At 39.9% G+C, this 23915-nt stretch overlaps 1 protein-coding gene across 8 annotated transcripts in view; it reads right to left on the minus strand.

The window, feature by feature from the left end:
• C7H3orf22 (chromosome 7 C3orf22 homolog) overlaps nucleotides 1-23915 on the minus strand; it is a 67935-nt gene that overhangs the window by 39512 nt on the left and 4508 nt on the right. For 5 of the 8 annotated variants that reach the window (XM_016424522.2, XM_016424520.2, XM_016424519.2 and 2 more), the window contains exons 1-3: nucleotides 21253-21351; nucleotides 3720-3751; nucleotides 1252-1274 (exon numbers count right to left, since the gene is read on the minus strand). In XM_016424522.2, the coding sequence (XP_016280008.1) occupies nucleotides 1252-1274; nucleotides 3720-3751; nucleotides 21253-21292 (95 nt within the window). In that variant the 5' untranslated portion in view covers nucleotides 21293-21351. Of the gene's footprint in view, nucleotides 1-1251; nucleotides 1275-3719; nucleotides 3752-21252; nucleotides 21352-23915 lie in introns of those variants that run through there. The other 3 variants (XM_016424518.2, XM_007500299.3, XM_007500300.2) reach the window with 2 other exon arrangements.

Genomic DNA, 23915 nt, shown 5'->3' on the forward strand with positions numbered 1-23915 from the left:
CAGTGGAATTGCTTGTCAACTCTAGAATAGGAAGAAGGGAGGGAGGCAACATGAATCATATAACTTTGGAAAACTTCTGTGTAAATTTGTTATTGGTATAAAACAAAGATAATTTTTTTAAATTAAATTAAAAATAATTTTTTTAAAAGGTTACAAAAAATTTTGTGGTTATCAGTCAGTAGGGGCTTGAGAAGATATCCATTGTCATGAATCTGGGGCAGACAGTGCCTGGTGTGACCAGAGGAAATGGTGGCAGCTTAACCTAAATTTTAAGAGCAGCTTTTAGAAAGGTGAGTCAATACCCTGATAACTAAATTGGCAAAACTAAAGCAAAGAGCTGATAGCTTTGCAGAAGTGGGAGACAGAACAAATATAGATAAGATACAACAACACCATAAAAACAGGGGTCAGAAATCATCCTAAAATACCTTCGTCCCTTCTCTGACAAGCAGTAGGAAAGCTCATCAATTTCTCTTGGCCAGTGGCTAATGGCCACTCTGAGTGACAAGAAGCAGCATGAGTGATAGTCAAATCTGACCGACCTAGCATGACTGGCCTGTGTCAGTGAAAACTAACCAACCTGCCACGGTTGGCATTGTGCTCTAGAATCTCATAATAATGTCACCTGGGGCAAAATTCAATCTAAGTAAGGCTTATTTTTTTTTTATCCCATGCTAGTGGGGTTACTTGTGGCAGTAACAATATCCTAGCTCTTTATTGTCATGAAATGCTTCCAACATATAGCCCCCATCAGATTCTTGCCTCAGTCTCAAGAGTTAGATAATATACTGTTATCCTTTCAACTCCACAGATGAGAAAAATTGAGCCTCAGAAAGTAATGACAGCCAATGTCATGGAACTAGTGGGTGGTAAAAACAAAGGTTCCAGGATTCCAAAGCAAAATTCTTCTGGTTCTAAGTTTAGGACTTTCCCACTCTTCGGTACTATGAGTACCAAAGGAAAATCACTGTAAGGAAAGGGTCTTGAACAGAGCAGGCCTAAAAAGTTTTGCTCATTAGGTATTACCTAAAAAGTACCATCCCCAGGGATCCAATTATACCAAGGCCTCAGTGTGACAACAGTACAATATAATAGATATAATAGATTATAGCATGAAGTTAGTTATACAAGGGATTATGGGAAAGGAGTGAAAAAGGAAACTTGTGGCTCCCCCCTTGCATTTTTTGAGGGGGGGAAACCAGACCACATTAAGTCTCCTATCATCAAAAAGGTTTTTGAAGGCTTTCATACCTCTGGTGTTCAGCCTCCATCATCTAAAATAGAAACAAAAGATGAAGAAGCAGTTAGGGTTTGGTTTTTTTTTTCATTTATTTTTGAAAAAAAAAAGGTTATTTGGAATGTTAAGAGTAAATAATTTTTTCAATTTTGTCTTAATTCTTAGGGGTTACTCCATTACTCCAGACACTAGATAAATGCTACTTGTGTGGGGAGGGGATTGAGAGTAGAGAGGAATTCTCCCTTCTCTGTTAATGCTTCCCAGCTTTGGTTATATGCAAAGATCCAAGATCTCCTGCTACAACTCATAGCAATCTCTCATTCATTCAAGTCAGTGAGGAAAGATTTGGCAGAGATAATCCAAAACCATACATAATCATCTAATTCACCGTGCATGCACGTTTCATGTATACACACAATACATAGATGCCTTTCCCCAACATGCTGAGTGATTGCAAGTTTGGACATGTGAATTGGGAGGAGGGGTGCTATAAATGTCACCCAGTATTTTGACCCACTACATATAAGCCTCTGTGTCTCCCTACCTCTCCCTAATCCCAGTAAAGAGGAAAGAAAGAGGGAAAGGAGACTGTTGGGATCCATCAATGCCCCCCCCCCCGGAGAGTATCTTCTCATATCCTCTTATTTTCAGTAATATTTAATGTTTCCCCAATTGCATGTAGAAACAATTTTTAATATTCATTTTCTCACATTCTGAGTTCCAAATTCTCTCCCTTCCTCCCTTCACTCCCCCATGAAACAATTGGAAATAGGTTATACACGTGCTATTTAGACCCCTTTTGTGGGTTGTCTGAGAGCAGGGTCCAGCCTTTTTTCATTGTGTTTGTACCTCCAGTGTTTGGCACACGGCCAAGCTTCATAAATGTCTGCTGCCTTGTTGCTTTGTGTTAAGCCCAGAGCCCCAATACTAGGCATTCTAGGCATGGGGTTATCAATGTAGAGACAGAGTGGGTGGCCACTTATTGCACGGGACTTGCAGGATAACAAAAGCACCCCTGCCCAACAATCTCACCACCAACCACCTGAAGTGTCCCAAGTCATGTTACACTTGAAGGTACACAAGATCTTGTTAAAAATGCCAACATAGTACCAGAGGACTCAGGACGACATGCTAACTCAGCAATCCATTAGTATGGGTTTTTATCAGATTAGCTCCAGGGTGGTAGCATCCTAAAGGTGTAACATATAGGATAGGCAAGTTTGGATGAGCAAGGAGGGAAGTGTTGGAGGATGAGATAACACTAGTGTTTTACAATGGACTCCTGGGTGGGGAAGAGTTCCAAGGGGAGGGAGACATGGAGGAGAGGAGGAGGTGGCATGCTATGGCCTTTAGCAGACCCTGGACGAGTCTAAAAATAAAGATTTGGGGGCATTTCAAAGCTCCCAAACCTCTCCTTGCAAGGAAATATTGAGCAGACTGCTCCTCTGTCTCTGCAGGCTGCCATACTCAATTGGGGGGGACCCCTGCTTTAGGTTTTGCAAGATGTTTGTCTTTCTCTTTATCAAGGTGATTCTCACCAGTATCCCATGAAATAGTGACCATTTTACAGGAAGAGGAGGCTCAGTTCCAAGTTTGAAGGCTCTTGCCCAGGGCCATCCAATTAAATTAGTGTCAAAGCTAGGCCTACCAAATGGGTCCTCCATACTTCTTTGCTCAGTTTTCTTTCCATTTCTTATGGAAGGTAGCTGGTCAACAATTTCAAAGGCAAGATTTGTCTTTGCCATTATTTATTTTCTAAAAAACATCTTAGAACAATGTATACAAAGACTAAAATGACAAATAAAGTTGACCTGTTAAGGTGGGAGAACTCAGGCCAAATGCAATGGCCAATATTAGTACTGCAAGATCAATGTTAAAGGACCAGTCCTTTATCATACTGGCAATCCATAAGCTTGTAGGGCTTTGTGAAAGACTATTATTTGAATGTTTGATGGGTGGTATCTGTTGTGTTCAAACAAAATGTATCAGTAGATTTTTTAAATATAAAAGCATATCAGCGGCACCTAATGGCTCAGGGGATAGAATGCCAGGCCTGGAGTCAGGAAGATCTAGGTTCAAATATGACCTCAAACACTTCTTAGCTGTGTTACCCAAAGCAGGTCACTTAACTCTGCCTTAAATTTTTACTTGCCCTCCTGTCTTAGCGTCTTACTAAGACAGAAAGTAAAGGGTTGGTTTTTTTTTTAAGCATTTCAGATCAAAGGCCAAAGGCTCTCTGCATATTTGAAAAATCTAAAAGTAAAATACAATACTAAGATCAGTTGTTCAATCAGCTAGCATTTATTGAATGCATATTATGTGTCAGGCATTGTTCTAAGTGCTAGTGCAAAAGGCAAAAAACAAACAGACCCTCCTTTCAAAGAAAGATTAGCCACCTTTAAGCAATACTGTTTTGACTTTGAAAATCTCTAGAATGTAAAATCTGAGAATACATAATTTTGGTGCTGCTTAAGATACATACCTTTTGATCAGATTTCCAGTGTCTATATTTCTCTATAAGAAAAAAAGGAAAAGAAATTAGATACAAGAATAAAATACTCATTCCAAGGTTTCCTCTCTCTTCTGCCATAACTGTATTACTGGGATTCTCTCATCCTTGCTGGCCACTTGCAAAGGAAGGAAGGTCCAAGACAGTATGCTTTAGTTTTGTTTAAAATATCATACTGATTTTTATGGTAGCAAAAAACTAGAAAACAAAAGTAGATGCCCAACACTTGGGAGAAGGCTAAACAAATGATGGTTCATGAATATAGTGGATTTGGAGCAACATCAGAAGACTAATATGAACAGATGAAAAAGAAACAAGCAGTCCGGAAAACAATATACATAATGATTAAAACAAGGTGAATGGGGAGAAATTGGAATGACCAGAGTTAGCCCCACAAAGGAGATATGAATAAGTACTTCTCCCTACTTTTCTTTACAGAAGTGTTGGGCCCATTGTGTGGAACACTGAATAAAATGTTGGTTAATTATTTTGAACAGCCCCCCCCCCCATCACCACCCTTTTTATTCTTCTTTCTAAGGGATGGCTCTCTGGAAGGGGGAGAAGGAAAAGATATATTGGGAAAATATAGTGAGATCAACACAAAAGATATCCATTATCCACTAAAATGCACTTAAAAATAATCAATTACACATACTCTCCCCTTGACTGAAGGAGGAAAGATCTGGAAGACTTCTGCCATTCTAGAAACATCTTCAGATCATCTGATGACAATGTGTGCAGCAAGAGAATCCAAGAACTAACCAAGTATAGACTTAAGTATCCACAGATGGCATAGCTAAAAAGAACATTTTGCAGGCTCCACAAAAGAACTTTCAAGGACTAGAAATTGCGAGGTTGACTTTTCAGTGGCAGCATCTGCACCTCAGAAAACTACAAAGCAGGGTTTGATATTTTTTATTGGCTAATCTTCAGAAAGTGATGGAGAAAATGTTAATTAATGCAGATTAAACTTAAAAGTGTGTCCTGCATACATTTGGGGGTTGAGGGGCAGCAAAGCCAGTTGTTTGCTCATCTGTTCCCCTGGATTCTGTACATACTAGTGGGAGAATGTGTCAGACTTTTAGAGGAACTGTTTTATGCCCACTTCTCAGCTATAATAAAAATTCTGGCTTTCTATAAGCCAGAATAATAATAATCATGTTCATCACAATAATAAATACGATGCTCTTAGGTTTGGGCCACATGTGAGGCTCCTTGAGAAACACAAACTTTTTGGACTCTGTTGGCTGATGGGAAACCTGCCTGTTCTGAGCTAAAACTGCATCATTCATACCAATGCCCTTCCAAGAGTTAACTGTAGTGCTCTCAAATGCCTACAATGCAGTCATGGTAGCCACATCATTCCCCTTTAACATGGGAATTAAAGAGGCAGTTAGGTGGCTCTGGATAAGAGTGCTAGGCTTGGCTATGGGAGGTTCTGGATTCAAATCTAACTTCAGACATTTCCTAGCTATGTTGACACTGGGTAATTGACACTGGGTAAGCCATTTAACTGCAGTTGCTAGCCTTACATTTTTCCTGCCTTGGAACTAATGCTTAGTATCAATTCTTTTTTCCTTTTTTAACTCTTACATTCTGTCTGGGGATATGTTAGCTGCCTAGGGTCACATTGACAGGAAGTTTCTAAGGCCAAATTTGAACTCAAGAACCCTTCACTAGGCCTGGTTCTCTATCCCCTAGCCACCTAGCTGCCCCTCTTTTAAAATATGTTTTAAATTAAATTTTATTTTTTTTCAGTCAATGAAAATTCCCCTCCCTCCATTTTCATTCACTTTTAGCCAGATGGGAGTCCCTCAGGGTGATTTATCTACCCACACATGCCAGTTTGAATTCATAAATAATAAGTATAATTGAATTTTTAAAAACCAACTACATGGGGTAGCTTAGTTTTTGAAATTATTCATCTGACTGAATTTTTCACATTAAGGTTGGTTAAGTTTTGGTACAGGCAGCTATCTCCACTAGTGAAGGAAATGTTTCATGGGCTGCACGTGGCACAGACAACAACAGATTGTTCTGACGTAACATATGGTTAAGGAAGACACCATAGAACCAGGGTCAAACCCTGGGCCAATCTTTTCATTTTATCTCTCCTTTCTGACTTTGACCACTTTGCTTTCTGAGTCTCCCCTTTGTGGGTACAGACGCCCCATCCCTCCATTCCTACCTAGCCACTTCTTCCCTGAACCTTGATTTTAAGGAAAATGCTCAGGCCAACCATGTCTTCACCCTCTGACTCTCTAGACATTCTCTACCATGCTCCTGCCTGAGTCCCCCACCTTTTCAGCTCTTTTTTATATGTTGACTCCCTATCCTTTAGAAGAGCTGGGACAGATAGTTGGTAAGGTAGATAGTTGGTCCCACAATCAGAACAAGCTGAGTTCAAACTCTGCCCCAAATATATATGAGCCGTATGACCCCAAGGAAGGCATTTGTCCTCTGTCTGACTTAGTTTCCTCATCAGTAAAATGGGGCTAACAATAATATCTATCCCCACGGTTGTTGAGAGGATAAAATGAGATATTTGTCAAGTGTTTTGCAAACATTAAGGTGCTTTGTAAATGCTAACAAATATTTTCATAGTGATTATTAATGAGGGTAGGGACTGTTCTTTCTAATTATATTTATATTCTTAGCACTTAGCCTAATGCCTGGCACATAGTAAACATTTACTAGTAATGGCAAACCTTTTAGAGACCAAGTGCCCAAACTGAAACCCTCACGCTGCATATGAGCTGCCTTCTTACCCCAGACAAGGGAAGAAGGAAGCGCTCCCATTGGGCTGCTGGGCAGAGGGGTGATTGATGGGAGAAATATCCTCCAGCACAGTGGAGAAGAGGGAAGCAGCTCTCTCCGGCATGTCTGCCATAGGTTTGCCAACACAGCACTAAATTCTTGTTGACTTGCCTCATGGTTCCTAGCACAGTTTTGGAAATATAGTACCGATGAGATGTAACAAATGCTTTATCTTGGTTCTGTCTTCATGGAACCACAGAGCTTAGGCTAGATGTCTCTGCAGAGAAGAGCTTAGAGGGATGAGTGTGTTGCAGTACTTTTTAGCTCACACAAGATGTTAAGGAACCCACTTTTTTTTAAACCAGTCACCATAAAGCCAGGAGCGGGGAGAAGGGCAGGGGGGAGGGGGGGAGTTGATTGTCCAGGGACTGCCAAACACAAAGGACCTGAAATAAAGTTCAAGATAAGCATTTAGTAAGGGCAGCTTGGTAGAGTCTGGAATTAGGAAGACCTAAGTACAAATATAGCCTCAGACACTTACTATCTATGTGATCTTGGGTAAGTCCTTTAATCCTCTTTGTATCTATTTTATCATCTATAAAATGAGCTGGATAAGGAAATGACAAACATTCGAGTATCTTTGCCAAGAAACTCCTCCTTCTCCCCCGAAAGGGGGTCAAGAAGAGTCAGACATGCCTGAAAAATAACTAGACAACAAAAAAGGCAGTAGAGTGGATAGTAATACACCTCATTCAAAAGAGCTGAGTTCATATCCTGTCCCCGACACAAGCTGTGTGTCCCCAGGCAATCACTTAACCTCTTGGTGCTTCTGAGGCTCTATATTGCAGCAGAGCAGGTACCACCTGTCTTGGACAAGGAGTTAGTTCCCGACTTATCCATGAAACCACAGATCCTCTGCAAAAGTAGACAACGTATCCCCCCACAGAAGCCCAGCCAGCCAGATAATTCCCCTTGATAAGACTAAGAGTGCAAACCGTAGCAGATATAATGAAACCAGACCTGAGGATACAACAGGAAGGATGTTTCTTTCCCTGCCTTAAGGTTGGGAGCTTAGACAGTAGCAGAGCTTCCACAGAGCAAATAGAGACCCTTGGACCCACTGGAGGAAAAACAGCCTCTTGGGCTCACTTTTGAGCTCCCCCTACTGGTGGAAACGAGCAGATCCATCTCCAAGTCCCAGACTATGGGAGATGAGCCCAGATGCCCCAGGGTCTTCTGCCATGGTAAGAGGGTTGGGGACTTAGACTTAGAAAGAACAGAGTTGTGTCTGATGTCCGTTTTCTGTTTTAAGAAAATGTAACTACCCTTTGAGCTACCAAAAAACTTTTTTTACTGAACTCGAAAAAACCATAACAAAGTTCATTTGGAAGAACAAAAGATGAAGGATATCCAGGGAAATCATGAAAAAAAAAATGCGAAGGAAAGAGGTCTTGCAGTCCCAGATCTCAAACTATAGTATATCAGTGGTCATCAAAACAATATGGGTCTGGCTAAGAGACAGAAAGGAGGATCAGTGGAATAGACTTGGGGTAAATGACCTCAGCAAGAAAGTCTATAACAAACCCAAAGATCCCAGCTTTTGGGATAAAAATACACTATTAAACAAAAACTGCTGGGAAAATTGGAAGACAATATGGGAGAGATTAGGTTTGGATCAACACCTCACACCCTACATCAAGATAAACTCAGAATAGGTGAATGACTTGAATATAAAGAAGCAAACTATAAGCAAATTAGGTGAACACAGAATAATATGCATGTCAGATCTTTGGGAAAGGAAAGATTTTAAAACCAAGCAAGAGCTAGAAAAAAATCACAAAATGTAAAATAAATAATTTTGATTACATCAAATTAAAAAGATTTTGTACAAACAAAACCAATGCAACCAAAATTAGAAGGGAAGCAACAAATTGGGAAACAATTTTCATAACAAAAAACTCTGACAAAAGTCTCATTACTCAAATTTATAAAGAGCTAAACCAACTGTACAAAAAAATCAAGCCATTCTCCAATTGAAAAATGGGCAAGGGACATGAATAGGCAATTTTCAGTTAAAGAAATCTATTTTTTTAGATTATTAATAAGCACATGAAAAAGTGCTCTAAATCTTATAATCAGAGAGATGCAAATCAAAACAACTCTGAGGTATCACTTCACAACTAGCAGATTGGCTAACATGACAGCAAAGGAAAGTAATGAATGCTGGAGGGGATGTGGCAAAGTAGGGATGTTAATGCATTGCTGGTGGAGTTGTGAATTGATCCAACCATTCTGGAGGGCAATTTGGAACTATGCCCAAAGGATGCTAAAAGACTGTCTGCCCTTTGATCCAGCCAAAGCACTGCTGGGGTTTGTGCCCCAAAGAGATAATAAGGAAAAAGACATGTATAAAAATATTCATAGCTGTGCTCTTTGTGGTGGCAAAAAACTGGAAAATGGGGGGATGCCCTTCAATTGGGGAATGGCTCAACAAATTGTGGCATATGTTGGTGATGGAATACTATTGTGCTCAAATGAATAATAAAGTGGAGGAATTCCATGTGAACTGGAATTGATGCAGAACCAAGAGGACATCATACACAGAGACTGATACACTGTGGTACAATTGAATGTAATGGACTTCTCTACTAGCAGCAACAGTGACCCTGAACAACCTAGAGGGATCGATGAGAAAGAACACTATCCACATTCAGAGGAAAAACTGTGGAAGTAGAAACACTGAAGAAAAACAACTTCTTGATTACATGGGTCGAGGGGATGTGGCTGGGGATGTAGACTCTAAATGAACATCCTAATGCAAACACCAACAACATGGAAATCAGTTCTGATCAAGGACACATGCAATACCCAGTGGAATTTCATGTCGGCTGTGGGAAGGATGAGGGAAGGGGAGGGAGGGAAATAATGTAATTCTTGTAAGCAAGGAATAATGTTCTATATTGACTAAATAAATTAATTCAAAAACTGTAAAAAAGAAAGAAAGAAAAAAAGAAAAAAGAACATGTAACTATCAGAACAGTATTTTCTATAGTATAGGATTCAAGTTGAAGCAGGAACTGTTGTAAATGGATATTGTCTTTTTGAAAGAATTCTCTGAAAGCCTGACCTAGAGATCAGAGATTCTGGGTTCAAATCCAGTCTCAGATGCTTCCTAGATATCCAGGTGACCTTGGATAAGTCACTCTTCTAGCCCTTACCACTCTTCTACCTTGGAACCAATACACAATATGGATGCTAAGACAGAAAGCAAGGGTTTAAAAAAAAAAATCCCTTCTCTAAGGCAGCCTTACCTCAATGACTGTTACCTTTCCCCAAAACAGGTCCCTTGCCTGGTATCTCAATTTAACCTAAGAATGAACAATACTAACTAGAAATTTTCATGTCGATGGTAGTATGATAATAGACGATTTGATTCAGTTTGGCCCATTTCAAATCAGCAAGTATTTGTTAAGCACTGGGGATGTTGGTAATGGGAGAAAATAGTCAGGAGGCCTGGGTTCTTGTCCTAACTGAATCAATAATTAACAAATTAATCTATAAGCAGGACCTGGGATCAGGAAGAGTCATCTTTCTGAGTTCAAATCTGGCCTCAGACACTTACTAGCAGTGTGACCTGTGCTAAGGGAATTTCATCCCCTCTCCCCCCAGGAGGGCCAACCGGTTGATCAACGTTCTTCACAGACTAGAGTTGCATCTGGGAACATCTGTGAACATCAATAAAAGAGAGTGGGCAGAGCCCACCCGGGTCTTTTGCATAGACTCTGGAAGGGAGCAGGCAGGTGAGAGAGAGAAAGATTCTTGCAGGTTAGGCAACACTGGCTGAAATTTAGAGTAAGGAAGAGATTTTAAATCTATGCTTATCTAGCTTTTCTATTAATAAATTTTATGAAAATTAATAACTGGTAGATATATTAATTTTAAATATAACAGACCCTGGGCAAATCACTTAACCCTGTTTGCTTTAGTTTCCTCATCCATAAAATGAGTTGGAGAGGGAAATGGAAAACCACTCCAGTATCTCTGCTAAGAAAATCATGAATGAGATCACATAGAGTCAGACACAACTAAAATAACTGAATGATAGCAATCTATAGGCAAGCCACTGGTCTTCGTCAGGCTCAATCAGTTTTCTCATCTGTAAAATGAATCGGAGGTTGAGAAGGAGGGAAGGGGAATAGAGAGCATTGCACTGGGTGCTTTCTAAAGTCTGTATCAACTCTGACATTATAAAATGCTCAGCATCAAACATGGGTTCTCTCCTTGAAAAAGGAAACCCATCTGAAAAACAAATTAGGATTGGGGACCAATGTAAGGCAACATTAACAAATGGGATGTTGTGAGAAATGGACATAATCAGAGGACCGGAGGTCTAGAACTGGATGGGACCAAAAAAGGGGCCATCAAGGTTTTGTTTTACAGATGAGGAAACTGAGACATAGAGAGAGATAAGAGTTGCCTAAGGTCACTCAGAGTTATTGCTTCTAGCTCCAAATCCAGTGTTCTTTTACTATTCCATCCTTAACTCTCAACAAGTGGTAAAAGTATAATATACATTATGTGAGTGATTATTATCCCATCCCATCCAATCCAATCCTACAGGCACTTACTGTCTACTCTCTCTTCAGGCACTGTGATAGTTCTTGAGAATACAAAAACAAAACGAAAAAGCCTCCTACCCTCAAAAATCATAATAAGGGATTGTAATGGCCAGAGAGTCCAACCTTCTTGTTTTACAGATGAAAATGAGACCCAGAGAAGTTGTGGCTTCCCCAGAGTCATACAGCAAGAAAATGTCTTGGGCAGTATTGTGTCTTGAGTTGGACTTTGGAAAAAAAAAAACATATTTACATTTTTCAAGGATCCCGAATGTTTCTGGCAACAAACAGGAATAGGGGTTTTCTATTACTGGTGAAAACTTGGACTGAGCATCAAATCCAATGAAATCCCTTTCCCCAAAGCAGCAGCAGCCTGTCAGGGAGCTTATATGCCTCTTTTCCTAGTTCTTGGGCCAAGTTATATAGGGATGGGAGGAAACAGTGGAGAAAAGAGTTCTCAAAGCTCAAGTTGCAGGCTTCCACTGCCCAATATGGTTCCCAACTCTGCCTTCCTACAACAAAGAGACTCTCACTCCTCTGAACTCCAATGGTTCTTTTTTGACTATGTTGCAGTAGAGTTCTGCCCTCCAGACATCTTTTTAAAGTCCCACCTAACATGAATCTTTCTAATAAGTCTTCCTGATCCCCGCTGGTGAAAATGATCTTTTTTCCCCCAGGTTCTGCAAGTGATTTGTATTTTTGCATCTAATCTTATCATGCTCTATTCTGAAGAATTATTGAAGCTTTTATGCAGCTTTTTTCTAGTTTTTGCAGCTTCAGGATTTATATTATTCCCCTATGCTATGAGGGCAAGCACTATGGCTTATTTATCAATTTACTTCCCATTAGACTTAAAATGGCCTTTGCACACAGTAGGTACTTAATAATTGTTGACACTAGTTTTTTCACAGATTCTTTTTTGGTTGGTTCACCAACTATGCATGTATGCGGTTCATTTTTTTTAATGTATCTTATTTTAATCTGACCAACTGGGCTATAAACTTCTCAAAGATCATCATTTCCAACCCATACAATGCTTCAGAAAAGGGTTTGAAAAGCAACAACAAAAATAATAATTTGTTGTTACTGTTCAGTTATATCAGACTCTTTGTGATTCTGTCCCAGTTTTTCTTAGCCAAGATACTAGAATGGCTTGTCATTTATTTCTTTTTTTTTCTTTTTTTTTTAAAATATATTTTATTTGGTCATTATTCGTTAAAGCATTATTCGTTAAAGACATAGATCATTTTCTTTTCCTCCCCCCCCCACCCCCCATAGCCGACGCGTAAGTCCACTGGGCATTAGATGTTTTCTTGATTTGAACCCATTGCTTTGTTGATAGTATTTGCATTAGAGTGTTCATTTAGAGTCTATCCTCTGTCATGTCCCCTCAACCTCTGTATTCAGGAAGTTGCTTTTCCTCGGTGTTTCCACTCCCATAGTTTATCCTTTGCTTATGAATGGTGTTTTTTTCTCCTGGGTCCCTGCAAGTTGTTCAGGGACATTACACCACCACTAATGGAGAAGTCCATTACATTCGATGATACCACAGTGTGTTTGTCTCTGTGTACAATGTTCTCCTGGTTCTGCTCCTCTCGCTCTGCATCACTTCCTGGAGGTTGTTCCAGTCTCCATGGAACTTCTCCACTTTATTATTCCTTTTAGCACAATAGTATTCCATCACCAACATATACCACAGTTTGCTCAGCCATTCCCCAATTGATGGGCATCCCCTCATTTTCCAGTTTTGGGCCACCACAAAGAGCGCAGCTATGAATATTTTTGTACAAGTCTTTTGTGTCCATTATCTCTTTGGGGTACAGACCCAGCAGTGCTATGGCTGGGTCAAAGGGTAGATATTCTTTTAGCACCCTTTGGGCATAGTTCCAAATTGCCCTCCAGAATGGTTGGATCAGTTCACAGCTCCACCAGCAATGAATTAATGTCCCTATTTTGCCACATCCCCTCCAGCATTCATTACTTTCCTTTGCTGTTATGTTAGCCAATCTGCTAGGTGTGAGGTGATACCTCAGAGTTGTTTTGATTTGCATCTCTCTGATTATAAGAGATGTAGAGCACTTCTTCATGTGCTTGTTAATAGTTTTGATTTCTTTATCTGAGAACTGCCTATCCATTTCCCTTGCCCATTTATCAATTGGAGAATGGCTTGATTTTTTGTACAATTGATTTAGCTCATTATAAATATGAGTAATTAAACCTTTGTCAGAGGTTTCTATGAAGATTTTTTCCCAATTTGTTGTTTCCCTTCTGATTTTAGTTATATTGGTTTTGTTTGTACAAAAGCTTTTTAGTTTGATGTAGCCAAAATTATTTATTTTACATTTTGTGATTCTTTCTATATCTTGCTTGGTTTTAAAGCCTTTCCCCTCCCAAAGGTCTGACATGTATACTATTCTGTGTTTACCCAATTTACTTATGGTTTCCTTCTTTATGTTTAAGTCACTCACCCATTTTGAATTTATCTTGGTGTAGGGTGTGAGGTGTTGATCTATTCCTAGTCTCTCCCACACTGTCTTCCAATTTTCCCAGCAGTTTTTATCGAATAGTGGATTTTTGTCCCAAAAGCTGGGATCTTTGGGTTTATCGTATACTGTCTTGCTGAGGTCGTTTTCCCCCAGTCTATTCCACTGATCTTCCTTTCTGTTTCTTAGCCAGTACCAAATTGTTTTGATGACTGCTGCTTTGTAATATAGTTTGAGGTCTGGGACTGCAAGGCCCCCATCATATGTGTTTTTTTTCATTATTTCCCTGGATATCCTTGATCTTTTGTTCTTCCAAATGAACTTTGTTATGGTTTTTTCTAAATCAGTGAAGAAGTATTTTGGTAGTTCAATGGGTATGGCACTAAATAGATAAATAAGTTTGGGTAGGATGGTCATTTTTATTATATTGGCTCGTCCTATCCATGAGCAGTTAATGTTTTTCCATTTGTTCAAGTCTAGTTTTAGTTGTGTGGCGAGTGTTTTGTAGTTGTGTTCATATAGTTCCTGTGTTTGTCTTGGGAGATAGATTCCTAGGTATTTTATTTTGTCTAAGGTGATTTTGAATGGGATTTCTCTTTCTAGTTCTTGCTGCTGAGCTGTGTTGGAGATATATAGAAAAGCTGATGATTTGTGTGGGTTTATTTTGTATCCTGCAACTTTGCTAAAGTTGTTGATTATTTCAATTAGCTTTTTGGTTGAATCTCTAGGATTCTTTAAGTAGACCATCATGTCATCCGCAAAGAGTGATAACTTGGTCTCCTCCTTGCCTATTTTGATGTCTTCAATTCCTTTATCTTCTCTAATTGCTACTGCTAGTGTTTCTAGTACAATGTCAAATAGTAGAGGTGATAATGGGCATCCTTGTTTCACTCCTGATCTTATTGGGAATGCATCTAGTTTATCCCCATTGCAGATGATATTAGCTGATGGTTTTAGATATATACTGTTTATTATTTTTAGGAATGACCCTTCTATTCCTATGCTTTCTAGTGTTTTTAATAGGAATGGGTGTTGTATTTTATCAAAGGCTTTTTCTGCATCTATTGAAATAATCATGTGATTCTTGCTAGTTTGCTTGTTGATGTGGTCAATTATGTGGATGGTTTTCCTAATGTTGAACCAGCCCTGCATCCCTGGTATGAATCCTACTTGATCATGGTGAATGATCCTTCTGATCACTTTCTGGAGTCTTTTTGCTAGTATCCTATTTAAGATTTTTGCATCTATATTCATTAGGGAGATTGGCCTATAGTTTTCTTTCTCTGTTTTTGACCTGCCTGGTTTTGGAATCAGTACCATGTTTGTGTCATAAAAGGAGTTTGGTAGAACTCCCTCTTTGCTTATTATGTCAAATAGTTTGTATAGTATTGGGATTAACTGTTCTCTGAATGTTTGATAGAATTCACAGGTGAATCCATCAGGCCCTGGGGACTTTTTCTTAGGAAGTTCTTTGATGGCTTGTTGGATTTCAATTTCTGATATGGGATTATTTAGGAATTCTATTTCCTCTTCTATTAGTCTAGGCAGTTTGTATTTTTGTATATATTCATCCATTTCTCCTAAATTGGTGTATTTATTGCCATATAATTGGGCAAAGTAATTTCTAATGATTGCCTTAATTTCCTCCTCATTGGAGGTGCTGTCCCCCTTTTCATCTTTAATGCTGTGAATTTGCTTTTCTTCCTTCCTTTTTTTAACTAGATTGACCAGTACCTTGTCTATTTTGTTTGTTTTTTCAAAGTACCAGCTTCTTGTCTCATTTATTAAATCAATAGTTCTATCACTTTCGATTTTATTAATTTCTCCCTTAATTTTTAGGATTTCTAATTTGGTTTTCTGCTGGGGGTTTTTAATTTGATCGCTTTCCAGTTTTTTCATTTGCATTTCCAATTGATTGATCTCTGCTCTCCCTTGTTTGTTAATATAAGCATTCAGGGATATGAATTTACCTCTGATTACCGCTTTGGCTGCATCCCAAAAGGTTTGGAAGGATGTTTCGCCATTGTCATTTTCCTCGATGAAATTATTAATTGTTTCTATGATTTCTTCTTTAACTAAACGGTTTTGGAGTATCATATTGTTTAATTTCCAATTGGTTTTAGATTTGGTTTTCCATGTACCATTACTAATCATTATTTTTATTGCCTTGTGATCTGAGAAGGCTGCATTCATTATTTCTGCTTTTCTGCATTTGTGTGCTATGTTTCTGTGACCTAATGTATGGTCAATTTTTGTGAATGTGCCATGGAGTGCTGAGAAGAAGGTGTATTCCTTTTTATCCCTATTTATTTTTCTCCATATGTCTATTAATTCTAATTTTTCTAAGATTTCATTCACTTCTTTTACCTCTTTCTTATTTATTTTTTGATTTGATTTATCTAAATTTGATAATGGTTGGTTTAAGTCTCCCACTAGTATGGTTTTATTGTCTATTTCTTCCTTCAATTCTCCTAGTTTCTCCATTAGAAATTTGGGTGCTATATTATTTGGTGCATACATATTGATTAATGATATTTCCTCATTGTCTATAGTCCCTTTTAACAAAATATAATTACCTTCCCTATCCCTTTTGATCAGGTCTATTTTTGCATTGGCTTTATCAGATATCATGATTACCACTCCTGCCTTCTTTCTATCAGTTGAAGCCCAGAAGGTCTTACTCCATCCTTTAATTCTGACCTTGTGGGTGTCAACCCGCCTCATGTGTGTTTCTTGAAGACAACATATGGTAGGGTTTTGGATTCTAATCCATTCTGCTATTCGTCTACGTTTTATGGGTGAGTTCATCCCATTCACGTTCAAAGTTATGATTGTCATTTGTGGACTCCCTGGCATTTTGATTGCCTTCCCTAATTCTAACCTTTTCTTCTTCGGCTCTACCTTTTAGTCCAGTGATTTACTTTGAAACAGTCCCCCTTGTCCCCTCCCTTGATGTTTCCCTTTTTAGTCCCTCCCTTTTTGTTCCCTCCCCCTCCCCCCTCTCTTTCCCTCCCTTTTTGTTCTCCCTCTCCCCCTCCCCCCCTTGGTTTTCCCTTCTCCTTACCCTTGTTGGGTAAGATAGAATTCAAGATCCCAATGGATCTGGATGATTTTCCCTCTCAGAGCTGATTTCCCTGAGATTGAGGTTTAAGTAACCCCCCCCCCCTCTCTTCTTCTCCTTCTTATAGGAGTTTTCTTCCCCTCCCCTTCCCATGTGAATCTTTGTGTGAGAATGATTATTCTATTTGGTCTTTCTTTACCCCCTATTTATACATTACATTTTCCCCACATGTTAGTATACATAGGTTGATATAAATGTAGTCCTTATAGAAGAGAGTTTGAGTAAAAGAAGAAGATAACATTTTCCCCTTTCCTTAATATTTACCTTTTCAGGTATTCCTTGCTCTTTGATTTTCGGTATCAAACTTTCCACAGAGCTCTGGTCTTTTCTTTGCAAAAAGTTGGAAGTCTTCTATTTTGTTGAATGCCCATACTTTCCCTTGGAAGTATATAGTCAGTTTTGCTGGGTAGCTGATTCTTGGTTGGAGACCCAGCTCTCTTGCCTTTCTGAAGATCATGTTCCATGCCTTACGATCATTCAGAGTAGAACTTGCAAGGTCTTGTGTGACCCTGATTGGCATTCCTTTATATCTAAATTGTCTTTTTCTGGCTTCCTGTAGGATTTTTTCTTTTGTTTGATAGCTTTGGAATTTGGCAATTACATTCCTGGGAGTTGTCTTTTGGGGGTTTAGTGTAGAAGGTGTTCTGTGAGCTCTGTCAGTGGCTGTATTGCCCCCTTGTTCTAGAATCTCTGGGCAATTTTCTTTGATTATATCTTGTATCACCATGTCCAGTTTGGTGTTTATTTCTGGCTTTTCTGGGAGTCCAATTATTCTTAAATTATCCCTTCTCCCCCTATTTTCCAGATCTATCACCTTGTTGGTGAGATATTTTATGTTCTCTTCTAATTTCTTGGTATTTTGGCTTTGCTTTATTGATTCTTGCTCTTTTACACGATCGTTGTCTTCCAGCTGCCTGATTCTGGCCTTTAAAGCCTGGTTTTCTTTTACAGTTTGGTCAAACTGGTTTTGTAGATGCGTGAATTTCTTTTGCATTATTTCCAACTTTTCCTCCCAGAAGGCTTCCATCTTTTTGGTCATTTCTGATTCAAATTCTTCATAGGTTTGTGGAGAGTTTCCATTTCCTTTGGAAGGTTTTGGAGCATTTTCTTTTATATTATCTTCTGTCTGCTCTGTATTTTGTATTTTGGCTCCATAGAATGTGTCCAAAGTCGCCCCTTTCTTCTTATTTTTCTTGGTATTTTGGGGCTTCTGTGGTTCTGTGGAGTTTGCCATTTCTGAATGTGGAGGATTAGTTTTTCTTGTCTCTTTCTGGTGTTCAGAGGCTTTAGTCCTGGGCAGATAGTTCTATGAGCTTTCCCTGGGTTAAACTGAATATGCCTCACTGGAACTGGAATGGAAGGGTTGGACCACGAGGCCACACTCTCCCCCCCGGCTCGCTTTCCGGAAGTTGCCTTCAGAATCCCTGGCCGTGAGGCTGTTTCGTTGGCCTGCGGGGGGATGGACTGCAGCTTTCCCAAGCTCCGGGCAAGGACTTTCACTGAGACTTGGATAGCAGGATCCAGCCCGTGAGGCTGTCTTGCCTGCCCTGAGGGTTGCTGTTGTTTCGACCAGCTCTCTGCAGCGGAAGCCCCAGGCAGTAACTTTCACCGGGACTGTAGAAGGCCCTGAGGGTTCTGCTCTCTGAGCCCCGCTGGGCTGCGGCTTCCGGGAGCCTTGGACTCTGCGCTCCTACCCCTGAGGTCCAAGGGATCTCGGGTTCTGGCTTTTAAGGGGAGCCGTACCTTTTGATCCGGGTCCAGGTCCAGGAGGAGGGTTCCCAGGGTCTGTGCTGTTGATCGTTTTGAATTTCGGCGCCTTAGGAGCTTATCGTTTGAGATAGGTCGGGAAGGGTTTTCAGGAGATCTGAGCTTTAGCTTTCTCTAAGCCGCCATCTTAACCGGAAGTCTTTGTCATTTATTTCTCAAGATCATTTTGTAGATGAAGAAACGGAGGCAAACAGGATTAAGTGATTTGCCAATGAGTGTCTAAAGCCAGATTTGAACTCAGGAAGATGAGTCTACCTGACTCCAGGCACTGCACTCTACACACTGAGCTACCCAACTTCCCCTAAAGACATTTCTTTTGATCCTAGGAATTAAAAGCAGCCATATGCTTTGAAAATAATCACTCTGATGAACACAACTACAAAACACTCGCCACACAACTAAAACTAGACTTGAACAATTGGAAAAACATTAACTGCTCATGGATAGGACGAGCCAATATAATAAAAATGACCATCCTACCCAAACTTATTTATCTATTTAGTGCCATACCCATTGAACTACCAAAATACTTCTTCACTGATTTAGAAAAAACCATAACAAAGTTCATTTGGAAGAACAAAAGATCAAGGATATCCAGGGAAATAATGAAAAAAAACACATATGATGGGGGCCTTGCAGTCCCAGACCTCAAACTATATTACAAAGCAGCAGTCATCAAAACAATTTGGTACTGGCTAAGAAACAGAAAGGAAGATCAGTGGAATAGACTGGGGGAAAACGACCTCAGCAAGACAGTATACGATAAACCCAAAGATCCCAGCTTTTGGGACAAAAATCCACTATTCGATAAAAACTGCTGGGAAAATTGGAAGACAGTGTGGGAGAGACTAGGAATAGATCAACACCTCACACCCTACACCAAGATAAATTCAAAATGGGTGAGTGACTTAAACATAAAGAAGGAAACCATAAGTAAATTGGGTAAACACAGAATAGTATACATGTCAGACCTTTGGGAGGGGAAAGGCTTTAAAACCAAGCAAGATATAGAAAGAATCACAAAATGTAAAATAAATAATTTTGACTACATCAAACTAAAAAGCTTTTGTACAAACAAAACCAATATAACTAAAATCAGAAGGGAAACAACAAATTGGGAAAAAATCTTCATAGAAACCTCTGACAAAGGTTTAATTACTCATATTTATAATGAGCTAAATCAATTGTACAAAAAATCAAGCCATTCTCCAATTGATAAATGGGCAAGGGAAATGGATAGGCAGTTCTCAGATAAAGAAATCAAAACTATTAACAAGCACATGAAGAAGTGTTCTACATCTCTTATAATCAGAGAGATGCAAATCAAAACAACTCTGAGGTATCACCTCACACCTAGCAGATTGGCTAACATAACAGCAAAGGAAAGTAATGAATGCTGGAGGGGATGTGGCAAAGTAGGGACATTAATTCATTGCTGGTGGAGTTGTGAACTGATCCAACCATTCTGGAGGGCAATTTGGAACTATGCCCAAAGAGCAACAAAAGAATATCTACCCTTTGACCCAGCCATAGCACTGCTGGGTCTGTACCCCAAAGAGATAATGGACACAAAGACTTGTACAAAAATATTCATAGCTGCGCTCTTTGTGGTGGCCCAAAACTGGAAAACGAGGGGATGCCCATCAATTGGGGAATGGCTGAACAAACTGTGGTATATGTTGGTGATGGAATACTATTGTGCTCAAAGGAATAATAAAGTGGAGAAGTTCCATGGAGACTGGAACAACCTCCAGGAAGTGATGCAGAGCGAGAGAGCAGAACCAGGAGAACATTGTACACAGAGACTAATACACTGTGGTATAATCGAACGTAATGGACTTCTCCATTAGTGGCGGTGTAATGTCCCTGAACAACTTTCAGGGATCCAGGAGAAAAAAAACACCATTCATAAGCAAAGGATAAACTATGGGAGTGGAAACACCGAGAAAAAGCAACTGCCTGAATACAGAGGTTGAGGGGACATGACAGAGGATAGACTTTAAATGAACACTCTAATGCAAATACTATCAACAAAGCAATGGGTTCAAATCAAGAAAACATCTAATGCCCAGTGGACTTACGCGTCGGCTATGAGGGGGTGGGGGGGGGGGGAGGAAAAGAAAATGATCTATGTCTTTAACGAATAATGCTTGGAAATGATCAAATAAAATATATTTAAAAAAAAAAAGAAAATAATCACTCTGCAAATACTATCAACAAAGCAATGGGTTCAAATCAAGAAAACATCTAATGCCCAGTGGACTTACACGTCGGCTATGGGGGGTGGGGGGGAGGAAAAGAAAATGATCTAAGTCTTTAACAAATAATGCTTGCAAATGATCAAATAAAATATATTAAAAAAAAAGAAAATAATCACTCAATGAGTCGATCAATAACCTTTGCTTCGTAAAGTATATTTCATAAACACCAAATTGTACTGACCCACTCTGAATCAAATACAAAGTTTCTACAGATCAGAAAGTCCATCCACCTGGGGAGATGAGGCAACAAGGATCTTGGCTCCCTTAGAACCCTGCTCAACTATTACTCACATCTCATTTCCATACCCTACACCGTGGCCAAAGCAGGGCACTGCCTCCCTTTACTCTCTTGCCTTCCCTGCGCCTGCCTGGACTTGGATGGGTTCAACCTTAGGGAACTCTCCTTGTTTATTCTTTTAGGGACTATTTGGCCTTATCTCAGTGCCTTGAAGGAAAGGCGGTCCCTGGGCTTTGTAAAGTGATCATTTTGGGCAACTCTACCTTGATTTGGATGGCCTCGACGTGAATTTAACAGAGACATTATCAACTACAGTCCACAGCAGTGAAATGGCTTAGAAAAGACAATCTAAGAATTTTTAGACACGATTCCTGTTCCAGAATATTGTTCACAACCAATGTTCCACCAGTAGATGTCAGCGCAGGAAGAAAAACAACAGGGATCTCTGCTTGGCTCAAGGTTGATACCATTGTTAAGAACAGGAGGGCGCCGTCCCCACGCTCCCCATCTCACCCCAGGGTTACCCCGCCTCATATGTGTGTCCGTGAAGGGGCTATTCTGTCACGTACAATGTAGTACAGTGGACTGTTAGCGAGAGCCCCAAACACCATCTGTCAATCTGACTTCGACCCGGGGCACAGATTTATAGGATCCAAGAGCAGGAAAGTCCTTCAGAAGTTGTCTAGTCCAGACCTAGGCCTGACCAAGCATCCCTTTACAGTAGCATCCAAACCAGATCTCTGACCAAGAGGAACCCACTGCCCTGATTATTAGGATGCTTTTCCTTATGCATATAGCTTCAATCTGCTTCTTTGCCCAATTCACCCATCCCATCATTCCTAGTTCTAAGCCCAACCCATATGAAATAACTCAAAATAGTTGAGGTTTTCTATGGAATCCCCTTGCCCCAGTCTTCTGTTCTCTAGAATAAACGCCCCTGCTTCCCTCAGTCAGGTCTCATAGGACACGTGCAACCAAGTCAACAGATATGACATCAGACAAATCAACACATTGGCAAGGCCTGAAAATGTATGTTTTAGTCTGTATTTCTAGTTAATCACCTTCCAAAAGGTAGCTAAGTGGCCCCCTAGTGGATAGAGTGCCAAAGTCAAGAAGACTCATTTTCCTGAGTTCAAATCTGACCTCAGACACTTACTGGTTGGGAGACCCTGGGCAATTCACTGATCCCTGTTTGTCTCAGTTTCCCTATCTGTAAAATGAGCTGAGAAGGAAACAGAAAACCACTCCAGTATCTCTGCCGTGAAAACCCTAAATGGGGTCCTAAAGAGTCAGACAACTGAAATAAATGGGTGACAACAAAACCCAAAAGTAATTCATTTCAGCCTATCTCTACCAGCTGATACACATTACTTCCCCTGTATACATTCTATATACTTCAGTCAAACTAGCCCAACTTGCTGCTCCATGCATGTGATATTCCATTTCCTGCCTCCCTCCATGTCTTTGTCCATACAGGCTTTCCTCCATGCCTGTAATACTTTCTTGTCCTCCCCCTCCCCACACACCTCCATCTTTTTGGAATCTGTGGCTCCCCTTCAAGATGTCCTTTGCTCATTCCCCTAGTTGTAAGTGCCCTCTTTTCCCTCCATCGCATTCTATTTTGTATACATTCGACATTTGTACTTACTTATCTGTCAAGTGTTGTGACCCTCCCTCCCCCAGAAGGCCACGAGACTGTCATTGTTGTTTTTGAATCCCCAACGGGTAGCACAAAAGTATCTGGCGTATAGTAGATGTATATGAATATTGTTTAATAAATGCTGGTGCATAATATAATAGATATTACATAGCTGCTTGTTGATCTACAGAGAGCATTATTATTATGTTTGGCTGTAATATCACGCTGTTGCCTTATGAAAACTCCTGGATCTTTTTTCCCTGGGACTTTGGTCTAGTCATATTTTTTTTCCCATCTCCTGTCTGTGATACTCATTTTCTTAACCTATGAATGGGAATTTGGCCTTACGGGGATTGTTTTGGTTTTGGATTCTGTCACTAAACATTTGGTTAGCATTCTCCTTTCTCCAAATGTTGTGTCCTTCACTGAGAGCAACCTCAAATAGCACTGGACCACGAGCAGGTCTACTGGGGGGCATTTCATTAGACGTCTGTCTCTAGGTCAACGGTGATCTATTTATTAATGACTACTGTTTGAGTAGAAGACATACAATTAGGTGCAAAATCATTTAACCATACACATCGAGCCCATTTCTCTCCATCTTATCAAATGCTTCGCTGAAGTCTGAACACCCCATCCCTTTACTGTACCAACATTCCCCTTATCTCTTAGTCTAGTTAACCTGTCAAAAAAGAAATGAATTTATTCTAACATGACCTGCTTGGGACGAGGCCATACTGAAGGCTTTCGGTGAATGCCGCATCCTTGAGAGCTCAGAAATGTATTGATATGTTCTAGAATTTAGCCAGGAACAGAAGTCAACTTCACTAGTCTATAGTTTGCCGACTTCAGCTTCTTCCCTTTGTGAAAATGGAGACAATATTTGCCCTTCTCTAGTCCTCTTGTCCTCTCAGATCTTTCAGAGATTTATTGGCTGCGGTATGGCAATTGCATTTGTCTGTTCTTTCAATAACACTTTACTATAGTGTAGTTTTCCCAGGCCGGATGGGTTGAGCATGTTGAAGGTGGGAAGATGTTTTACAACCATCTCTTGGTTTATAAGATCTTAGACGTAGATTGAGCTGGAAGGGCATCTCAGAAGCAGCTGTGGCCCAGCCTCCTCATTTTGCAGATGAAGAATGAGGTCTAAGGAAGGTAAGTAACTTGCCCAACACCACACACGTAAGTAATCAACAGATTCAGTATTTTGGGGTCTCCATTCCCTGCTAACCATTGTTCTAGTCTTCCTACTCTAAAGATCCTACTTCTTGGAAGAAAAACTAAAAT

This window comes from Monodelphis domestica, chromosome 7 (genome assembly GCF_027887165.1).
Source record: "Monodelphis domestica isolate mMonDom1 chromosome 7, mMonDom1.pri, whole genome shotgun sequence".
Lineage (NCBI taxonomy): Eukaryota > Metazoa > Chordata > Mammalia > Didelphimorphia > Didelphidae > Monodelphis > Monodelphis domestica.